The 19,783-nt window shown below is 49.3% G+C and overlaps 1 protein-coding gene across 1 annotated transcript in view; it reads right to left on the bottom strand.

The window, feature by feature from the left end:
* LOC108152500 (glypican-4) overlaps positions 1-19,783 on the bottom strand; it is a 33,773-nt gene that overhangs the window by 4,076 nt on the left and 9,914 nt on the right. Inside the window, exons 2-4 of the mRNA XM_017281874.2 lie at positions 1,602-1,766; positions 1,035-1,269; positions 39-195 (exon numbers count right to left, since the gene is read on the bottom strand). Coding sequence (XP_017137363.1) covers positions 39-195; positions 1,035-1,269; positions 1,602-1,766 — 557 coding nt within the window. The remainder of the gene's footprint in view (positions 1-38; positions 196-1,034; positions 1,270-1,601; positions 1,767-19,783) is intronic.

Raw genomic sequence — 19,783 nt, 5'->3', positions numbered from 1 at the left:
AAATGGTGTTTTTTCTAAATCTTTGGGCCAGAACTCACATTGAGAACCTTCTTGGCCACATCGGCCGCCGTGGCCAGGGCCTGTCCGTAGGTGCGTGTGGCCACAAAGGAGCGTTTGATCTGAACGGATAGCTTGTCCGGCACATCCCCAAATGGCTTCAGCTCCTTCATGTGCTCGCTGACGCACCGCATGTATCTACGGAGGGGAGAAGTGCAATTAAAGGAAAAATGTACACATTTGCATTGCTTGTTAGCGGAAATCTGCGCTTGTAAATGGCATGGCTCAACGCCTTCGCCTTCGCCATCGCCTGCGCCTTGGCCTGCTCCACACAACACACACAACACACACACACACACACACTGTTTTATGCGGAAAAATCATAAAAATAGTTGCCCGCCGCGCCATGTGCTGTTGGGAAAGCGCGTGGGTAACACGAGCCTTGTCCTGGGGCTGGGGCTGGGGCTGGGTCTGGGGCAGCACCAAAAGTCATTTGGCCAAGTCGTTGGTTACCGGAGTAGCCCCTGCCCCTGCCCCCGACCCCTACTCCTTCCTCATCCCTAGACCGTTCCAGGGCAATGAGCCAAGAGGGCGCAATGTTTTTCTGTGTGTGTGGTTGTGTCTGCGGAAATGAGAGCAACTGAGGAACAGGAACTGGCATTAAGTGCGGTTTCGGTTCGGTTCGGATCGGATCGGATCGGATGGCTCTATGTGATTGGGTGGGTTGCCTGCCTTTACACTGTGGGCAGAAGAGAGATCTCTGATGCGTGTAGGATGGAGTCGCGGAGTCGTTTTCTCTATGCTTTAAGCGTATTAACCGCAATCAAATTCAGACAAAAACACACAAAACAAAAGCCACTTTAGGGCGTATGGATCTCTGAGTAAAAGTATATTGAATCGTCAACTGAAATTGCACACCGGTCCCCCTGCCTTCTGCCCCCTGCCTCTGGGCCATGTCAAAGTTCCATCGTCGCTGGCTGACAGCCCGAGACACTTTGCGGTTTCACACGTTTGTCTTTGTTTCGTGTGGGACTCACTTCTCGTCGAAGGCGTACTGGGTGTTCAGGACGGTGAACATCTTCTGGTAGAGCGTGTTGAAGAACTTGTCCATGACCTCCATCAGATCGACCCGGCCGCGGGCGAAGTAGTTCTCCAGCTCCTTGAACAGATCCGAGAAGACGTACGAATTTTGCTGGTAGATCACTCCGTAGGTACGCATGAACATCGTGTGGAACTGGGCCTTCGACTCCACCAGCAGTTCGCTGAAAATATCTGCAAGATAGACACAGAGCGAGAGGAAAATCAAATTAGAGAGAAATGTTCAGAAAGTGAGGGGGGGGGACTGGGGGAATGGGGGATGGGAAAAATGGCGCACATCCGCCCGACTAAATGTTTAGAATTCGATTTTATTTGTATTTCTGTTGCATGCTGCATCCGCTGAGATCCCAACAACATCCGCATTGTCGTCTGCCACTTGACATTGTCTGTAACTCGAGGCCCGCACGATTGTGGCGGTGACGGTGGCGTGGGGCAGCCCGAAAAACCATCGCTAATCGGCGGGGAGGCGGGGAGGTCCCCTTCAAGTGGCTCGCTGAGTGACTTACCATTGAATTTGACAGCCTTGCTGGCCAGTATGCCCGACATTCGGGTGATCTGCTCCTTGGTGTGGCCCTCGAGCTGCTGGCGCGACTGCATCGCCATGCGGGTCTCCATGTTGTAGGTGCAGCAGGTACCCACCGACGGGGATTCACAGTAGCGCAGGACGCGTTCTACGGGGAAGACAACAAACGAGAGATGGCATTAATAAATGTTCCGAGAGAGAAAAGAGAGAAGATCTGTTATGCATTCCATTTTCACACATCGTTGGCTTCTGTTTCCCCACAAATGCAATTTGTTTGCATGAGCATTAGACCAATTCCTAAACGAATTCTTCTATAGGTAGTCGCCGTTGAAGGGGCATGCATAATATGAGTATCAACATTCCAGGAACTCTTGGCCTGGCAGTGGGGTTGGGGTTCGAGGGGTAACCTGCCACTTGACATGGTAACCAAATACCAAAAAACCAAAGCCTGACCAGCCAACAGCGTTTCCCAGGAAAAGCGGAAAAACACAAACGAAGCCCAGCCCTGAACCCAAGACCCAGACGACTATGGGCGTGGCCCTGGCTCCGGCTCCGGCTCCGGCTCCGGCTCGGGCAGTAGGAGATGTGATGTTGTTTGAGAATTCCAGGTTCTCTGCTTGTTTTATTTACGCAAACATTTAACACATTTCTTAAGAGAGAGCGAGGGAGAGGGAGAGTGCATTAGTTCCATGCACCGATGGATTCATTTTGGAGACCATGAAGACTCGTCAGGGGGGGGGGCTGGTGTTTTTTTTATAGCTTCTGCTGGTTCGGTTTTCTGTTTATTTAGATGCCGGGCCAGGCCGAAAGTTCCACGCTAATTGAAGGCAAACACAAGTTGGAAGTTCGTATATTTTCGGTTCTCAAATTGAGATTTTTCGGTATTTACTCTAAACTGTAGTCATAAATTCCCAGTGCCCGGTGCCCGTTGCCCGGTGGCAGGTTGCATGCCTCATCTGCAGGGCACAGCATCTGCGGGAGCGGGAGTGCATATGCATGTGCCCCCCTATTCCGCTCCGTTCCCTTCCGCGCCCTTTCGCTCCCTTCCGTTCTGCTCTGTATTCTTCTCTTATAATTTTAGATACTTTAGTGCACATTTTTCGAATAGGGAATGTAAACAACTTCAACTTCAACTCGATTCCCGGCTCCGTGCTCCCAAAACATCCCACTCCGGCCGCCTCGTTTTATGGTCTCTACTAATTGTTATGTTGCACAAGATATGAATGGAGTGTGGCGCAGAGGCAGTCGTTTGCCCAGATGGGGTTGCCATTGCCGTGGCCGTTGCCGAGGCTGGTTGGGGGCTGCACACACACATATCCTTGGGCTTATCTAAATTGGCTCACAGTTTGTGGTCCCCGTTTTAATTGTGTGTCGTTTGGGCCATGTTTTGCTCAGATTTCGTTGGTGCTTTGGTGCGGAGACCATTTTCGGGGGTTAATTGAATTTGCGGTAGGATGGAACTGCTCGACAGCGAGCTAGGAGCATAATTGAAACAAGAACAAGAAGTATCTACGAAGCACATACAAATAAAACTAATGGCAATGGAGTCCCGGCTAATCGTCCATCACTGAATGTATCCATATATCCCTTCTTTTCGAGTCATTTTGTGGTAAATCCATTCGGCTCTCTCCCATCCCTAGGCTGCAATCGATAAACACTGTAACGGCATTAAAGTAACGGGACTGTTGCCAGCCATTTTTATGAATTGATGCATAATTTTGCTAGCAGACAACAATGGGTGTACCAGAGACGATTCCCGATAACAAATGTGGCCATGAGGCGGCAATACCAAGGGGAATGCCAGTTCGAGGGGGGAGGAGGAGGAGGAGGCTGGAGGCTGGATGCCAGGGAAGGTGTCATGAGCATAATAAATGACCTCAACTTACGGATATGGCTTACGGTTTCCCTTTTTATTCTAGCTGACGCTGTGAAAATCACCCTGCCATACCGTGGCCCTGCCGTGGCTCTGTTGTCTAATAGAAAACTTAAGCTTTGGCTGGCACAAGCAAAAAAGTAACCAAAAACCACCCAGGAATATCCCATTCACCCCCCTTAAAGAGTAGAGAGACAGCGGCAGCAGTAGAGGGGTTGGGAGATGGTCACATGTTTTCCATTTCCTACGCGCAATCCACTTACTCGTAGTTTCCAGCTGGGGGAGGGAAGCGGAGGTGGAAGTGGAAGTGGCAGTGAAATTTCATTTCAAATGATTTACTGTAACGATCAACAAACGAAGGAAGCAATTGCCCCAGCGGCGCCCGTAGACAGGCGAGACGAGACGAGACCACGTCCACCCCTGAGGGCCCTAAAAGGGTGCGAAAGTTTAGCAGGCGTATCGCAGTCAATATCCAGCCGCGATAACGAAGAGCCCGCCAGAAGGAAGGCCGAGCCCAACAATTGGGGTGAGTGAGGAATGGGCGCCCAGAGTGCCGTAGCCGGTAGTCGGTAGTCGGTAACCGGCATCCGGTATACTTTCGGCACACGTATCTCTGCACAGATACAGAGGGAGCAAAGCACTCTCAGAGAGTGCCAAAAGCTGGCCCTAACTGGCACTCAACAGGGTGCTTGACACCGAAACTTACGAGTAGCTGCCACCCACAAAACCCACACGAAACACCACCCAACACCCACACGTAGTGATAAACAAAGCCACCGAAATTCTGTGCTCTTCAATGGTACTATGCTACGACTCTTTAGGGGCAAGAAAAACCAAGGATATATGTTCGCAGAGCTGCAAATTATTTCTCTTGCGCTTTTGCACTTTTTCCGATGCTCCAAACATGCCATTTGACTCTCAGAGCATAAGAATGGGTTCAAAGCACCAATCAGCACTTTCGGTTAAGCGGAAGACTTTTTACAATGTACTTGGTGGAGTGTCCCGCCATTTTTCCTGTGAGTGTCAATTGTCTTTGTTGATTTCATTCATCTCGTGTTTCTTGTGATTGCGACTTGCTCACACGCACATTTTCGTTATGCTTTCTGCTGTGCGGGCTTGTAACATCGATACACAGATTTCTGGTTTGAATTGGGGAAATGTACAAGCCGGAAAATATGGTAGGTGTATGGCGGGGGGATATGGCTTCCATTAAAAGGCTGTACGAGTGTGCAGGATATCGATAATTGCAGGTATTCCTTGGCACTGATTGCTTTTCCCATTGATGCACTCTGTATGGGATTCCGAGTATGTGTCCCAGTTCTGTTTTCCAGCCTGTACACCCCTTCGACCCCATCGTGGCTCCACTCTTTGTGCTCCACTTGGAGATAAAGAGGCGCGCACAACAACAAACATTTCAAAAAGTTGGCGCGAGCCCCAGAACCCGGACCCAGAACCCGAAACGGAAACAAAGCCGAGCCGGCAAGTGGAAACGGCAACAAACAACAGAAAAGTTGCAGCAAGACAAAAGCAGACGCCAAAAACTAAAACTCAAGCTTCCTGCCCCTGCCCCCTGCCCCTGCCCCCACCCCTACGCCACTCTCTATTGAAATGCTGTGCAAACTTTACTTTTAAGTTGAGTTTCAAGCACAGAGAGAGCGAGAGAGAGCGAGGGAGAGCAAAACTCGCTCATCGCTTCGTCCTTTTTGGCCTGGCACAAAAATGCGAGCCGGCACGGGAACAGGCGCCCAGAAGCCGCCAGCAGGACGACGGCAAAACTGTTGCACATGTGGCCGAAAACTTTTCGACGACGAAAAGAACAACAGCAAACAGTGCAAAAGGGAAAATGAATAGCCAGACAGAGCGAGAGCGAGAGCGAGGGATAGATAAGAGCGAGTTTCAAGCGAGCAGAGAGCTGCCAAAGGAGCGGGAGAGCGGGAGAGCGCGCTGGCAGACGGAAGAGGGAGGGAACGGGGCATACGGGGCATAGGAAAAAGGGGTCGTTGCACGCATGTAGCTTTCACTTTTACTATGCTGCAGGGGTGGGTGACTGCCACACGGCAGGAAGCGGGCAGCGGGGTGGGATAGTGCGGAAATTTCAGGCAAATTCAACCCCAAAAAAGCGGAAGCCAAAAAGAAACAGCAACAGAAGCAAGGCTGCAGTGGAGCTGGAGCTGGGTAGCCGACCAAGCGATGCCCTCTGCTCCATAGATGGAACCAACTCTGTTTGGAGGACCCCCAAATAGGAGCCTACTAGCGATGCTTTGGGGCACAACAAGAACTCCTTCTGGGATGGGATTCTTGATGGGATAATCCACGTTGGAAACTGTGAAAAGCGATCAAGTTTATTATTCCCGAAATAGTCCTTTTTGGAACTGTGGCTGGAACACAGACACCCCTTAAGTACAGGGTATCGAAAGCAGAAAATGCCGCCGTCTGGCAAGGAAATTGCATTAGCCAAAGAAAAGGTTAAACGACCTGGTAGCCGCTCCTGTCTCCTGTCCCGCTCCCGCACTCCCTCTCCCTCTCTCTCTTTTTGGCTCGTTTGTGAATTGATTTAAATTTCCTGTCTGGCAGTCCCTTCCGTCTCTGTCGTCCGGCCCGGGCCGGCCCTGGTCTGTGGCTTGCTCAAGTTCTGATGCTTATGGTAATGAGTTTTAATTAGGCGCCCAGCAAGCGAAAGCCAGCAATCACACCACCACCCACCACCCACCACCCACTGGGGTGACTTCTTCTTTTTTTTTAATTCGCACGTAGATTGAAAATAATTTCTCCTACGAGCCGCCCTTCGGCTCGTTGCCTTTGGGCCTTTTGGCATTATTCAAATTCCGGCAGCAACATCTGCCCGTGACGTGGGGCGGCGGCTCATTTAATGAGCAACGAAAGGGGGCGGGGCGGGGCCGGGGACTGGGGTTATTTATTGGGTCAACACAGCAGGCTCTCCCAGGCATTTGCTGGAACACAAGATTTTCTTTTCGACTGCACAAAAGTGGTACTGGCTCTGGCTTCGGCTCTGGCTCTTGGCTTACTTTTCAGGTCAGAAAAATGCAATTAAATCTGAATCGTTTTCAGAATTGTTTCGCTTTTGTTTCTGTTTCTGTTTCTGATTTGGATTTTATTTAATGGCCCTTGCCGTGCACTTCAAAAATGCACAGGAATGCACGGGCGGGCGAGCCCTCTTCGAATGGAAACAAACAAATGGTGCCCCTGCCTCTGCCCCAGCCCCTGCCCCTGCCTCAGACGGAGCCACAGGGCACTCCACTCGGACGCTGGACGCTGGACGGTGCAACACATGACTCAATTGGCAGGCAGGCAGGCAGGCACCACCACCCGCCGCGAACAAATAGAGATATACGTACGTACAGCAGGCTGTAGAGAAATTTGTACAAATATTGGACCACTGCGATTGCCATTGAGATTAGTTCCTCTCGCACTCCCCATCGCCTCGCACTTAATTAATTTTACAGATTTTCATCGAACTCGGACGCGGACGCGGACGCGGACCACCCGTCTGCCCCCTGGGGCTGTGGCTGGGACTTTCGGTCAGAGATCTGGTTGCACAGCACAAATCACACAGACGGAGAGCCTGTTGAAGGGGCATACATGGGCATACATGCCCAAAAGTATTCACAGATAATCAGCGGCACAAATGATTACAGATTTTTGGGGTTTCGGGGAGTTCCTAAAGTTCGGTAGGCCGCCCTGGTTCTTGGGATTCCACGATTTTCCATTAGCAGATGTTTCGCATTCAAACACCGACACCCCTCCCCCCGGTGCCCCACCCCCCGGGCTGCTGCTAATTACGCCTCACAAAAATATTGATGCCAATGGAAAGGAAAATGTTTATTTTCTTTGGGGTGCCCCCCTCTGCGCCCCTCCGTCCCCCCGTCCCCCTCTGTGCTATTTATGTGTGAAACATTTTCGCACATTTTTGCGCATTTTGAAATTGTCATTCAATGGCGTGGCGCGGGGGCAGGGGGGGGGGGGAAGGGGGGGGGATTGTTACAACTTGCCGCAGACATCTTGGCAGCCGAACAAATGAGTGAAGAAAACATGTGCAACACTTTTGAAAAGTCTGTGCCGGTGTCGCTGTCGCTGTCGTCACTTCATCAGGCAGAAAGCATTTCGACTGAGACGAGACGAGCGAGACGAGACGACCTCCAACCTCCTCGCGGACCAGGAAGACTTCTTGAAAGTTGCACGGAACGTGTTTTGCAGCATAAACATACGCCCCATGCCCTATCCACCGCCTCCACTCCTCCACCGCTGCACCGCCTCCACCGCCTCTGCACCGCTTGCAGTCGAGTAATTTTAATTACGCCTAAAAGAGCCGCCCTGTTCGTGAAGAAAGCAGCGAAAGAGACAGAGACAGAGACGAAGGCACAGGCAGAGGCACAGGCAGGCACAAAACGAATAGGAAAATCTCCCATGCAACATTTTAGCCTACGTTTTGTATAATTATACGTAGTCGGATGGTGGGGGTCGGAGGGGGGGGTGGGGGTGAGGGTGAGGAGTCCAAAGGTGGAGCATGCTAAATGTTGCATGCACCCGGAGGCAACATTAAGAGCCAACAGCCAACGAATGGCTCTCCGCCTGCACCTCCGCCTCCTCCACCACCTCCTCCTCCTCCTCCACCGCCTCCACCTCCACCCCACGCCCAGTTCGTTATTCATGCGAATGTTGTGAAAAGGAATGTTTTGACAGAAAGATAATTTCCACAGGAAATTATCTAAAAAGAGATGCAACTTTTTTCCGCAGAAGAAAGGAAAGAAAAGCTCACGGTAACGCCCAAAGAATACGCACAGACAGAGACACGCGTGTGTGCACCGCTGAATGGAGTCTTTTGCATTTGTCAATTTGATAAATGCAGATTTGCTGGCAGCCCAACTTCCTCAAACGCCGCCCACAAAGAGAAAGATCCATCTACGTGCACTATAGAGTACATAGCTTTCGGTTTGGGGTTACCATTCGGGAGGGGTTACCTTTGGTTGGGGCTACCTTTGGTTGGGCTTTCACTTCATTAATCATCCACTGGTAGTTTTAATTCCCACAGAGCCACGCGATTAACACCGCAGACTCGCTTCTATGATGCTCTTTTCGAGCGTTGAAAGCAAAGAAAGAGGCAAATGACAAGAGTAACGGACAACTAGGCACTTTCTTCAGAAAAGGGTACGAGTATTAGTCTTCTAATACACCGACAACACCGAGGACTCGCTCCTATGATCCTTTTGGAGCGTGTATAGCTATGGAATAGGCAAGGGTGAAGAGTAACGGTCAGCCAGGCACGTACTTAAGCAAAGAGTACGAGTATTACTCTCCTAATACACCAACAACAATACCAACAACACCGCGGACTCGCTTCTATGATCCTCCTCTTACTGCAATTGAATAGGCAAGGGAGAAGAGTAACGGACAGCCTAGAATGACGGATACAAGGCACAGACACACTCCTAACACACCAAAACCGGGGTCTCGCTTCCATGATCCTCCTTTTGAGAAGATACAGCAAAGAAATAAGCAAATGACAAGAGTAACGGACAGCCAGGCACCTACTTAAGAAAAGGGTACGAGTATTACTCTCCTAGTACGCCAACAACACCGAGGACTCGCTTCCATGATCCTCTTGGAACGTCTTCAGCAATGGAATAGGCAAGGGAGAAGAGTAACGGACAGACAAGAATAAATTTACTTAAGTAAATGAGTACACCCAGCCAGCAGAAACAGCATCAAACGTGTATAAAGATAATAATATTTCAAAACAGGGCCAGCATTTCTTGTACAAATGTTCCATAAGCTAACCGACACATTCATTAGGATTCTTCATGAAGTTTTGGTGGAATAAAGACGAGTTCTTTGCAATGTTTTAGAGAAGAATAAAGGATTTAAAGTTATATTTAGGAACCATATGGGATAGAGAATCAGAGAATCAGATGTTTGATGTTTTTTCCAGGGAATGCAAAATTGCTGAATGAAATACGCACTCCAGTGCTTTGTATTCCATACGAAATACACGAAATATTGAATGTTAGACGCTGGTTTTTCCCCTTGGAATGCGTGTGCAGGGTATGTCTCGAGTGGTATGCCGAAATTTACACTCAATTTACGATGCTCTAATTAGTGAGTTACGGGAAAATGAAACAAACTGTGCGAGACATTTTCGGGCTCTGTGCACATTGCTCATACGCCCCATTGTCCAATTTTTTTGGGGGTCGATTGTGGCCGCAACGAAAAATATGCGTAAACGGCAAAACAGGTTAAACGGAGACCAAACAAACACACACACACACACACGCTCCCCGAACAATGCCATTAATCAAATTTTATTGTTTAATTAATTTCGCTTGAATGAACCACACAGGCGGGAGGCAGGAGGCAGGAGGCAGGCGGCAGGCGGCAGGCGGCAGGAGGCAGGCGGTGGGTCAAAACAAACAAAAATCCAAAATCCAGACAGAAATAGCTGAGAAATGGCGTTCGATTCGCCATCGATTCGATTTCAAAGGCAACCACCGCACCGCACCGCATCGCACCCGTCTCCATCTGGGGGCCGGAGGGGGGGCCGGGGTCCAGACACTCGGCTTTTGCTTCTGTTTACCTCTCCAATTGACAATCATTATTATTATTTTTGTATTTACTTTTGCCCGCTCTGTTATTTATTTGGCATTTATTCATAGTGGATCGGGCGGGTCCGAGCGGGTCCGGGCGGGTCCGGACGGGTCGGGTGGTGAGGCAAGAGATCCGCTGATTAATCGGATTATGGCATGGGATCAAGTTTGTGATTGGATCCCATTAGGCGTAGGATTCTCAACGGGGTCGGAAGGGACCTCCGAAATAGACAGAAATTTCAATTTTCGCACCATCAAAGAGAGAGGTAGAGGGAGGCCCACAGTTGATGGCCGGCCTGATGTTTTGACTGGATTTAAAAGTCGATTTCGGACACGAGATAAAAGCCCAGCGACAGGCAGAGAGACAGAGATTTACCGAATGCAGGCAGCGTCTGGTGGGGGCTACGGGGGCTACGGGGGCTACGCGGGCTAAGGGGGCACTCTCTCGATATAGTAGAAGTGAGTATTCAAAGCACGTTCCTCTGGTCGAGTGTTGTCTGTTTTTGAAACTCTACGGCGAATGCCACAGACATTGGAGACTGCGGTACGTGTGGCTGTCAAGCTCGGACGTACATTTTTTGTGTTCCAATTAAAAATGTGAGCAGTGCGCCAGAGACGAGTCATCGATTCAATTGGAAAACTTGGCTTAAGCCATAAAAGAGCATTTAAGAGCGACTCATAAGCCCATCAGCCCCCGGCTCGGATGTGCCTGCCTCCTGCCCCCGGACCCGTACCCGTACCCGGACCCGGCTCTCAGTCATTTCGCAGACCGCAAAACATTCAACCGCAAAAGCCATAAAAGCTGAGCTGCGATCTCCTCCAAAGAGCCAAAAGGTACTCGTGGTGGAACAAAAAAAAAAATAATAACCAAATCTCTCCACCTCTCTCCACATCCCTCCCTCTCTCTCTCTCAAATTGCTGCTGCTAACCACAAAACAATTTAGTGGCCGACCCAAAAGCAGAAGCAGAGGGGTGGGAGAGGGGGAGCGGGGAGCGGGGAGCGGAAGAGCATCAAATAAATTGGCCAACATTTTAAAGCTCATAAATGATTTAATTTTGTGGGATTTTCAAAGATCTGTTTTGTTCGGGTCGGTAATGAATCTGGGAAATCAGAGACGAGACGAGACCTGAAACACTCTCGTATCTGTGGTTGTGTACAAGATAAAGTATCTGAAAGATACAGATTTTAAGGGCCGCTACAGCTACAGAAATGTGCAACAGGTGTTGGTGGATTCTCTGGGGAAAATGAATTTCTCGATAAACAATTGATTTGCTCTTGAGAATCCATTTAGATGACACCGAGCAACGCTGGGGGGGGGGGAGGAGGAGGGGGTGCCCAGCGCAACAATAAAGTAATTTTCAATAAAAGAAAATCTCAAATGGAATTTATTAATATTTATTAAGGCAACAAAAAGGCAAGAGGGAGAGAGGGAGAGAGGGAGAGACACACACAGAGCGTTGATAATTAATTAAATCAATAATCGATGGCAGTTCCACGCATCACAGGGCACAGATACACAGATACATAGATACATAGATACAGCTGCAGAAGAACAAAAAAAAGGGAGAGCGGCAAGGGTCCATGTGGACATAATCGAGCATAAATTCCCCAAAAAAAAAGAGAGACAGAGAGAGGGAGAGAGAGAATCGACCTTTGAACTCAAGCTGTGAAACAGGCAGAAACGGGAGAGAGAGAGACAACAAATTAGGCCATGTCCGAGCAGGTAGGAGACGGCGATGGCATGAAAATGCTAATGTGGCATGCCACATAATCCTGTTAGAGCCGCCGCGGTGCCTCCTCTGTTTCGCATGTGACAACATAATTTGTGGGCCGAACTCTTCTCCGATGATTACGATTATTAATCACACAAATTGCTGTTTGGCCGACCAGCCGACCCCAGAGCGGCATATTTAATGAGTTTCGAACGTCCAATAAGCAGGCTTTTATTTGACAGTTAATGGCCAGAAATGCGGCATAAATTTGGCCAGAGAAGAGCCCACAGGCCACAGGCCACAGTCAAAAATGTCATCAGATCCGAGGGGCGAGATCAGCTTTTATGGCACTTGGGAAACCATCAAATAAAGATATCACTCGAGACCCACACAGCCCCTTGCTGGAGTTGCAACAGATCTCTGGCTCACTCTCCCCCCCCCCTACCAATTACTCCAACGCCCACGTGGTGGTAGGGGGAGGGGTTGGGGCACCCTCGGCTCATGTCTGTCTGCCACCACTTATAAATTATCTTTAATGACAAGTGCACTAAATAAATTGTGGCAGACTTGTGGCAATTCTTCCACGCTCCACAGTGCCACAGTTCCACTGGTGGGCGTGTGTCCCCCCCCCCCTCTCTGTCTCTCCTCTTAAACGATTTATGGCTGCCCCTCCCGCCCTGGGGGTGGGGTGGGGGATAGATCGCGACACTTGCCGACAGAACAACAAATTTCTTACAAATTTACGAGTGTTTTTTTTCGTTTCGTTTCGGTTTCCACGGAATTTTCAGGTGCCCTCCAGGAAGTCGTTCGCCCAGGATTTCCATCCCACATTCATTTATCAGACTTCTGCTACCCTCCACTCCCCTCCACTCTCCTCCACTCTCCTCCGCTAAACGCAAAATATTAAGGAAAAACCTTTTGCTGACAACCGCAAATTATGAAAAATGGCATTCTGCGCCTTTGTTCGCCTCGAGAGTCCCCCCCGAAGACATTTATTTAAATTGAAATGCAACAAAAGAGATGCAAATGATGCCTGCCCCAAGTCCCTTTGTGCGTGCTGGACGCAAAGTTATTGCTGAAAATTTGTTGGCTTATTTATCAGCAATTAACAGGCGGGAGGGCGGCGGGAGGGCGGCGCAAAATGCAGCTGCCGAGACCCCCAGAGACCCCCAGACAGCGCCTTCTGCAACGACTCGGTGTGGCTGATATCAATCAATGGCAATTGATCGGAATTGAATGGTGTTGCACTCCATTAAAGCGAGGCCAGTCGAGGCGAGTCGAGTGGCGCGAAGAGATTCGAATTGGGTGCACTGGAAGGGGGATGGGACGAGTATTTGTATCTGGGGTATGCCTATTTTTGGAAACAGATCGGAGTTGCTGCCAAGCCACACTGGGAGAGAGCGAGAGAGAGAAGTCAGCCCAGGGAAAGTGTTGGGCCTTTCGGTCCCACGAATCCAACAACAATCCACGAATCCAAGTCGCTTGGCAGGCACTCCTTAGGCGATTGCCATGGCAAGGACTCTTAGAAGAAGGTTCTCAACGGGAGGGGGAGGTTCTTTGGGGTTTCCTTTTGGGGTATTCTAAGGTCTAAAGCACCCCAGGGTGCGTCTATCTTTCAGAGACTTGAGTCTTGCGTGTACCCCAGATACATAGATACATGTGTATCTGCCGATATCGAATGACGCAAGCGGAACCAATCTGAGCAGATCTGAGAGGGAGAGAGAGAGGGAGGTAGAGGGGGGTAGACATGTGTATGTTTTGTACAGAATTGTGTCAAATTAATTTGCATAGAGTGGAGAACAGAGCTGGAAATTATTAAAAATTCATTAGGAAGCGAATCTGAACAATTAAGAGACATCGAGAGTCGGATCGAATCGAATCGAATCGAACAGAAAAATCAAAGAGCCAAGGGGGAGGGGCGGACGTTCATTTATCATTTCGATCGGAAATCAAAGGAATGCAAAAAAGAGTTTAAACAGAAGGCCAGCCCCCCCCACCCCTTGCCTTCCTCCAAGCGAGTGCCAGAGGGAGGGAGAGAGGGATAGAGATCGTACAAATAAACAGGAAAAACTGAATGATCCGAAGAGGAGAGGAGAGCCACTAATTGAGTGAGCAAATAAATGAAAAGCTTCTCAAGTTTCCTCCTCCTCCTCCTGATTCCAGGCACTTTGATTAAATTTGCGCGAATGACAATTCCTCCTACGGCGGATATCTCGACTCTTCGGCTGGAGTGGAAGCACAGGAAGTTGCCACTGCAGTCGCCACGGGGAGCGGTATGCAACGAAAACTCGTTCTAGACCAAAAATAAACGAGAGACAGAGAGAGGGAGAGGGAGAGGGAGAGAGAGGCCAGAGAGTCCGGCCAGAGCACATTCCAGAGTCCAGAGGCAGTCGCCAGTCGCCAGTCGCCGAGGCAGTGGAAAATTCAGAATTTATGAATCGTTCTTTGGCTCCAGAATGAATCTCCCCCCCGGCCCCGCCCCGTACCCGTTCTTGGGTGTCTGGCGGTGTCTGGGGAGCCCACGATCGGGGCGTTTACAACGCTTTTGGTATCTTGTATTTATTTAATTGACGTTTGTACGTGGTGGCATTACAACATGATCCAAGGAGACCAGTCCAGGGCTAGGGCTAGGGCTAGGGCTAGGGCTAGGGCTAGGTCTAGGTCCTCTAGGCTGCCTCTTTGGGGCGGTGCTGTGTGTGAGCCTGCCTGGCTGTTGGGTTTATTAGGCCTAAAGTGGGACTTTAATGGCCTGAAATATGCGGCCACTCATTCCCAACTCTCTCACGACTCAGCACAAGTGTCATATTCCCCTCCCCATTCCTAGAACCTAGAACCCCAGACTACGATTCCACCTAATAAACAAACAAATAACGTTAATAACAACAATTGAATGGCTCAATTGAAAAGCCATTAAGAACAGGTCGAAAAGCAAACGCTCACAAGAAAATACCCACCGGACGTGATTGGATGAACGATTCAGATAGATGGGAACCCAAAAAATTGAGTTGTAGGCCGCACTCTGCTCTGCTCTGATGCTCTGATGATAAGATCATCGCTTCGCATTGCCAATGCCACAACCAATAACAGCCAATGATCATGGGAGACGCTTTAGGATATGACTGTGCAACTTTGCTTCCAGAAGGGGGGTGGGGGGAAGACTCGTCGCTGCTCAATGGGTTCTTTCGAGATCCGATTAAGGCCATTAACACATTCCACTGCGGGCCACGTTTTTATTTCGACAATTAACAAAATCAAATAATATTTGTGGGCCTACCCCTCGCACCCCCCCGCCCGCCCAGCAGCTGGGATCGGACAGGGGTAATTAATTCATTAGCACATTCTATACATATCATCGGTAGGGCATCGAGCGATCGCCGGTAAACAAATCGGGGGCCACTCATCTCTCACACAGGAAAAGATATATTTGTATCTTCTTTTTTAGCACAGGGGGATAGGGTATGCCTCCCGCCCCTCCCTCAAACCTTGGCTATCAAACCCCCCCGTTCCACGCGTTGACAAGAAATCTTTAACCCAAATCAAAAGGCGTTCCGTACTCCCTCTGGAAGAAAGGGTTTTGTGATTTTGCCTGATTTATGTGTACAACTAATTGAGGATTTTGAAAGCAAGCAACACTCCACTCCTCCACTCCACTCCACTCCACTCCATTCCCTGTGTGCCAGTTTCGTTCGGTGATCGATTTGTACAAACAAAATGCCAAAAGATAACGTACTATATATGCTCTTTTCATAATAATTGATTAAATGGTAAACGCCAAAAGGAGAATGCTTGTATTTCAATGGAATTTCGGGCCGGTCGTCGGACCGCACACACAGAGATTAGATTGCTGCAAATTGACACATTTTTCCAGTGGACTGAGAGCTGTCAGTCAGCCAGAAGTCGCACAGAAGTCGGCCAGAAGTCGGCCAGAAGTCGCCCAGAAGTCCAGCAGTTGGTGCCTCCATTGTAGGGCCGATTCGTTGCGCTGCATTGATTGGGATTTTCCCAAAAAAAAAGGAAACGACCTCTCGCTCTTCTGGTGCCGTATCCTGCGTTACGCATTATCCCTTTCGAGGGAGGCCCATTGTTATGGCCGTGCCGCCTTCTTCCTGGTAACCAAACACCCAGCACAGCGGGGCATCGCATGATTAGCTCTAATAATAGTCCCAGGAGTCGCACAAATTTATAGAGCTCCCTTTTCTGTGGGAATGGGAAAGGGAATGCTTTTAGTGTTTCGTAATTAATGTTTCTTAGATTGTGGGTAGAATGAGAATAAGGACCATTGTGATTGCCTGCCAAAAGATACAGAATGTATCTGCAGGCAAGTGGGTTGCCAGCAGCTTTGATTAATAGAAAAATACCCACTCGCTGGCAAAAGTTTTTCCAACTTTTTCTTATCAACGGCCACAGATGCAACTTCTGCATCTCTCCCTCCCTCTCTCCCCCTCCCTGTCTCTCTCTTTGTTTCTATGCAGAAGAGGCGGCTGGGCAAAGTGCTTAAAAAGACATAAATTAAACACTCGGCTACCTGTCATCATCATCCACACAGCACACATCATGTCGGCACCACAAAGCTTTGATTTCAACAGGGTCCTCTGTGCCCCCTCCGTGCCCCCCCCTCCGTGCCCCCCCTCCGTGCCCCCCCTCCGTGCCCCCTCCAGCATCACCATTGTCGTCGAGTGTCGAGTTGTGTCGTGTATCTCTGTGTATCCTACACACAACCCAACAATTAAGCCCCTCCACACAGGTAGGGTGCCCCTTCCCCGCCCCGTGTGTCCCCCGTCTCTGGGGCAAAAAGTGCAAGACTTTGCAACATATTTCGCTTGTTCGGGGGGAGGGGGGGGGGGGAGGCACACGGCCCTGTCGCCATGCGCCGCCCGTGTCGAGTGTTGTCTCTGGCCCATTGTCAAAGCCAAGCCCTGCATCTGCCACTGCCACTGGCAGTGCCACTGCCACTGCTGCCACACACACACAACGCAAATAAAATGCGTTTTTAATTTGCAGATGCGCGTAAAAACGTGGCTGGGGACGAGAGCTTTGCATCTGCCTCTCGCGCCCATCAGACGGGGCGTGGCACCTGTCCCTGTGGCAGGGAAGGACTTGTCCTTGTCCTGTCTAAAGCCTGATCGTTTTCTATATATTGGATTACATCATAAAATCTGGTGTGTATCCATTTCCCCCCGCCCCCCCCCTCTCCCCCTCTGGTGAATGTGCGTAAGCGTTGTTGTTGCATGCAACTTTGTGGCCAGATAAGAGACACGGAGGTGGAGGCCCATCGTTGAATGCCTCAAATGCCGGCACAAAAGTGTGGAGGCAGCTCCGACTGCGACTGCGACAGCCTGTGGGTAATGAAATATTGCCATGTGCCCAGCGCCTGCGCCTGCCCCCCCCCCCCCCCCCCCCCCTGTCCGCCCTCGGGGCATACCCCCCTTTGTTTGCCGGCAACAGCTGCTGCTGCTGCTCCTGTCGAGACGTGTGTGTGTGTGTGAGTGTGTGTGTTGGTTGACAAACAAACATGCCAGCGCATAAAGCAAAAAACAACCAGCGGCTGCCACCGAAGAGGCTCCGCACAGAAAGGAGTCAAAGCCAAAGCGCACGAAGGAGGCACTCGACCTCAACTGCCTTTCTCGCCTCCATTTTGGCCAGGCCTGCACTTGAAATGCAAAAAACAACAACAACCACAACAACACAGCAGCAGCGACTGCCTCACCTGCCACATCCTGCCCCTGCCCCTGCCCCCGCACCTTGTGCCTTCCACCAGTTTGTGCCTCTTGAACATGAGTCGAGACTTACGAAATTCGCATTCACGTTTTGGCTTTTTACCTTTGCGCCTATTTATCATCAAATGCAGCCAGATGGGGGACGCAGGGGGGGCATGCCCCAGCCAGTCCTGGAAATAGAAGAACCTGGAATACCCTTAAGAAGTCCAGGAATGCCACACAGAATGCATATTTCATTAGGTTTTTGTTTGCTCTACAAAAAAAAGCCACGTTCTCAGGGGCCCAGCCCCAGCAAATGATCAGAGAAAAAACTGTGCCCCCCCCTCCACCGAGGGGAGAGTATCAATGGCATAGGCCCAGCCATAGGCACAGCCATGCAAATGCACTTGAGTAGCAAAAACCAGAGACGTCGACATGTGATACCATTTAAACCTGGAAAGAGCGAGAGGGAGAGGGAGAGAGGGAGATGGAGAGGGAGATGGAGAGACGAAGCTCTGGCCTGGCAACGAATGCAATCAGGCAGAATTGTTGCCAACTGTGTGCTCTGCATTCCAGCATTCGAGCATTCCTGCTCGACTTCTTCTCGGGGCTTGGACCTGGACCTGGTCTTGGTCTTGGACCTGGTCTTGGTCTTGCATCCGAAAATAGCGTGAGAAAGCAAAATATTGATTCAGAGCCCAAGGAACGCAGAGGGCCGGCCGTGTAGAGGGCGATATGCAAAGCGCGATTAAATTCCTGGCCCCAAAAACCGGCTCCTGCCTGGAATTGGCGAGCTGGGGGCTGGAGCTGCTGCTGCTGGGGCCAAGTCAAAGGTGCTAAATGAAGTTCTTAATTAAGTGCGAGTGGCAGCGAGAATCCAGGGGGCAGCAGGGGATTCCAGAGGAGGAGGGAGTAGCGGACATGTTTTATTGGCACGTCGTTAGCTTTTGGCATCCCTTTCCCTTTATTGCATAATTTGTTAATGAGTGGCTAGCGGGTGGGGGGAGGGTGGTTGTCACGGGTAGCGGGGGGGCAGGGAGAGATGACAAATTAGCATTGAAATTGGTTGAAAACGGAATGCGTGGGAATGGAATGCCACGGGGAGTGCGGAAAAAAAGTATATTTTCCTTTAAAGACACCAAAAACGAGGGGGAACGATGTGAGTTGCTGCTGCGACCGCAACTCTACGGTTATACCCGATACTTAGGCAGTACGGCTCTCCTCCGGCAGACGGCGCTCACATTGCACGACAGGACAATAATTATTATTATAATTATTATTCTTGATTTTTATTGAATAATTATTATTCTTGATTTTTATTGAATAATTATTATTATAATTATTATTCTTGATTTTTATTGAATAAATATTAGTTTTGGATCAAAATATTTATTATATAATTATTATTTTTGATTTTGATTGAATAATGATTATTTTTTATTTTTAATGAGTAATTATTGTTTTGGATTCTTATTGTTTAATTATTATTTTTAATTTTTATTGTTTTTTTTTTTTTTAAAACTTTAAAAACTTAAAAAAAAAGGGGGGGGGAAACGAAATTTTGAAATATACGTTTAATAGTGAGATCTAACAGGAGTGTGGATACTAAATTTGGTTACTCTAGCCTTAATAGTCTCTGAGATTTGTGGATGCCCCAGATTTTCATCCTTTGCGAGGGGCGGAAGGGGGTGTGGCGAAATTTGAACACGAAACGGTCAAGGTCCGATATATTAGGAGTGTGGGTACCAAATTTGGTTGCTCTAGCCCTTACAGTCTCTGAGATCCTTGAACTCACATTTTTATATAATTATCGTTATATAAAAACACCCATTTCCCAGACGGTATTTTCTCTGAAGGGTCCTTCATTCGTTCGTGGGGCCCATTCCGTAGGGCCTGAATGGAGGGCTGGCCCTAGAGTCTCTCGTAATTAAGCGACATTTGCCGACAAGTTGGAGATTACCATAAATTATATCTGGAATGCAGACACAACAAAGGAGCAGCCACACAGCCCCACGAAAGATACTCAGATACTCAGATACTCGGCGGCAGAGTGGCTGAAAATGTGCGCAACCGCAACCCGCGCACCTGTCAAACTGGAGATAAAAATACAAATTATGATTATGTACTCGAGACATCAAAGTCGAGGGGATGAGCGGTTGAAGGGAGTAGTGAAGGGGGGCAAAGCGTTGGCGTGTGGTAATTGCTGATCATCAAATGTATCTTTTTGTTCTCGAGTGCTGTCTTCTAATTATTAGCGCTAATTCTTTGTACATCTCAAAAATCT

Source organism: Drosophila miranda, chromosome XR (genome assembly GCF_003369915.1).
Source record: "Drosophila miranda strain MSH22 chromosome XR, D.miranda_PacBio2.1, whole genome shotgun sequence".
NCBI lineage: Eukaryota > Metazoa > Arthropoda > Insecta > Diptera > Drosophilidae > Drosophila > Drosophila miranda.
Note: the sequence above shows the minus strand (reverse complement) of the source record. Positions and strands in the feature narration are given on the sequence as shown.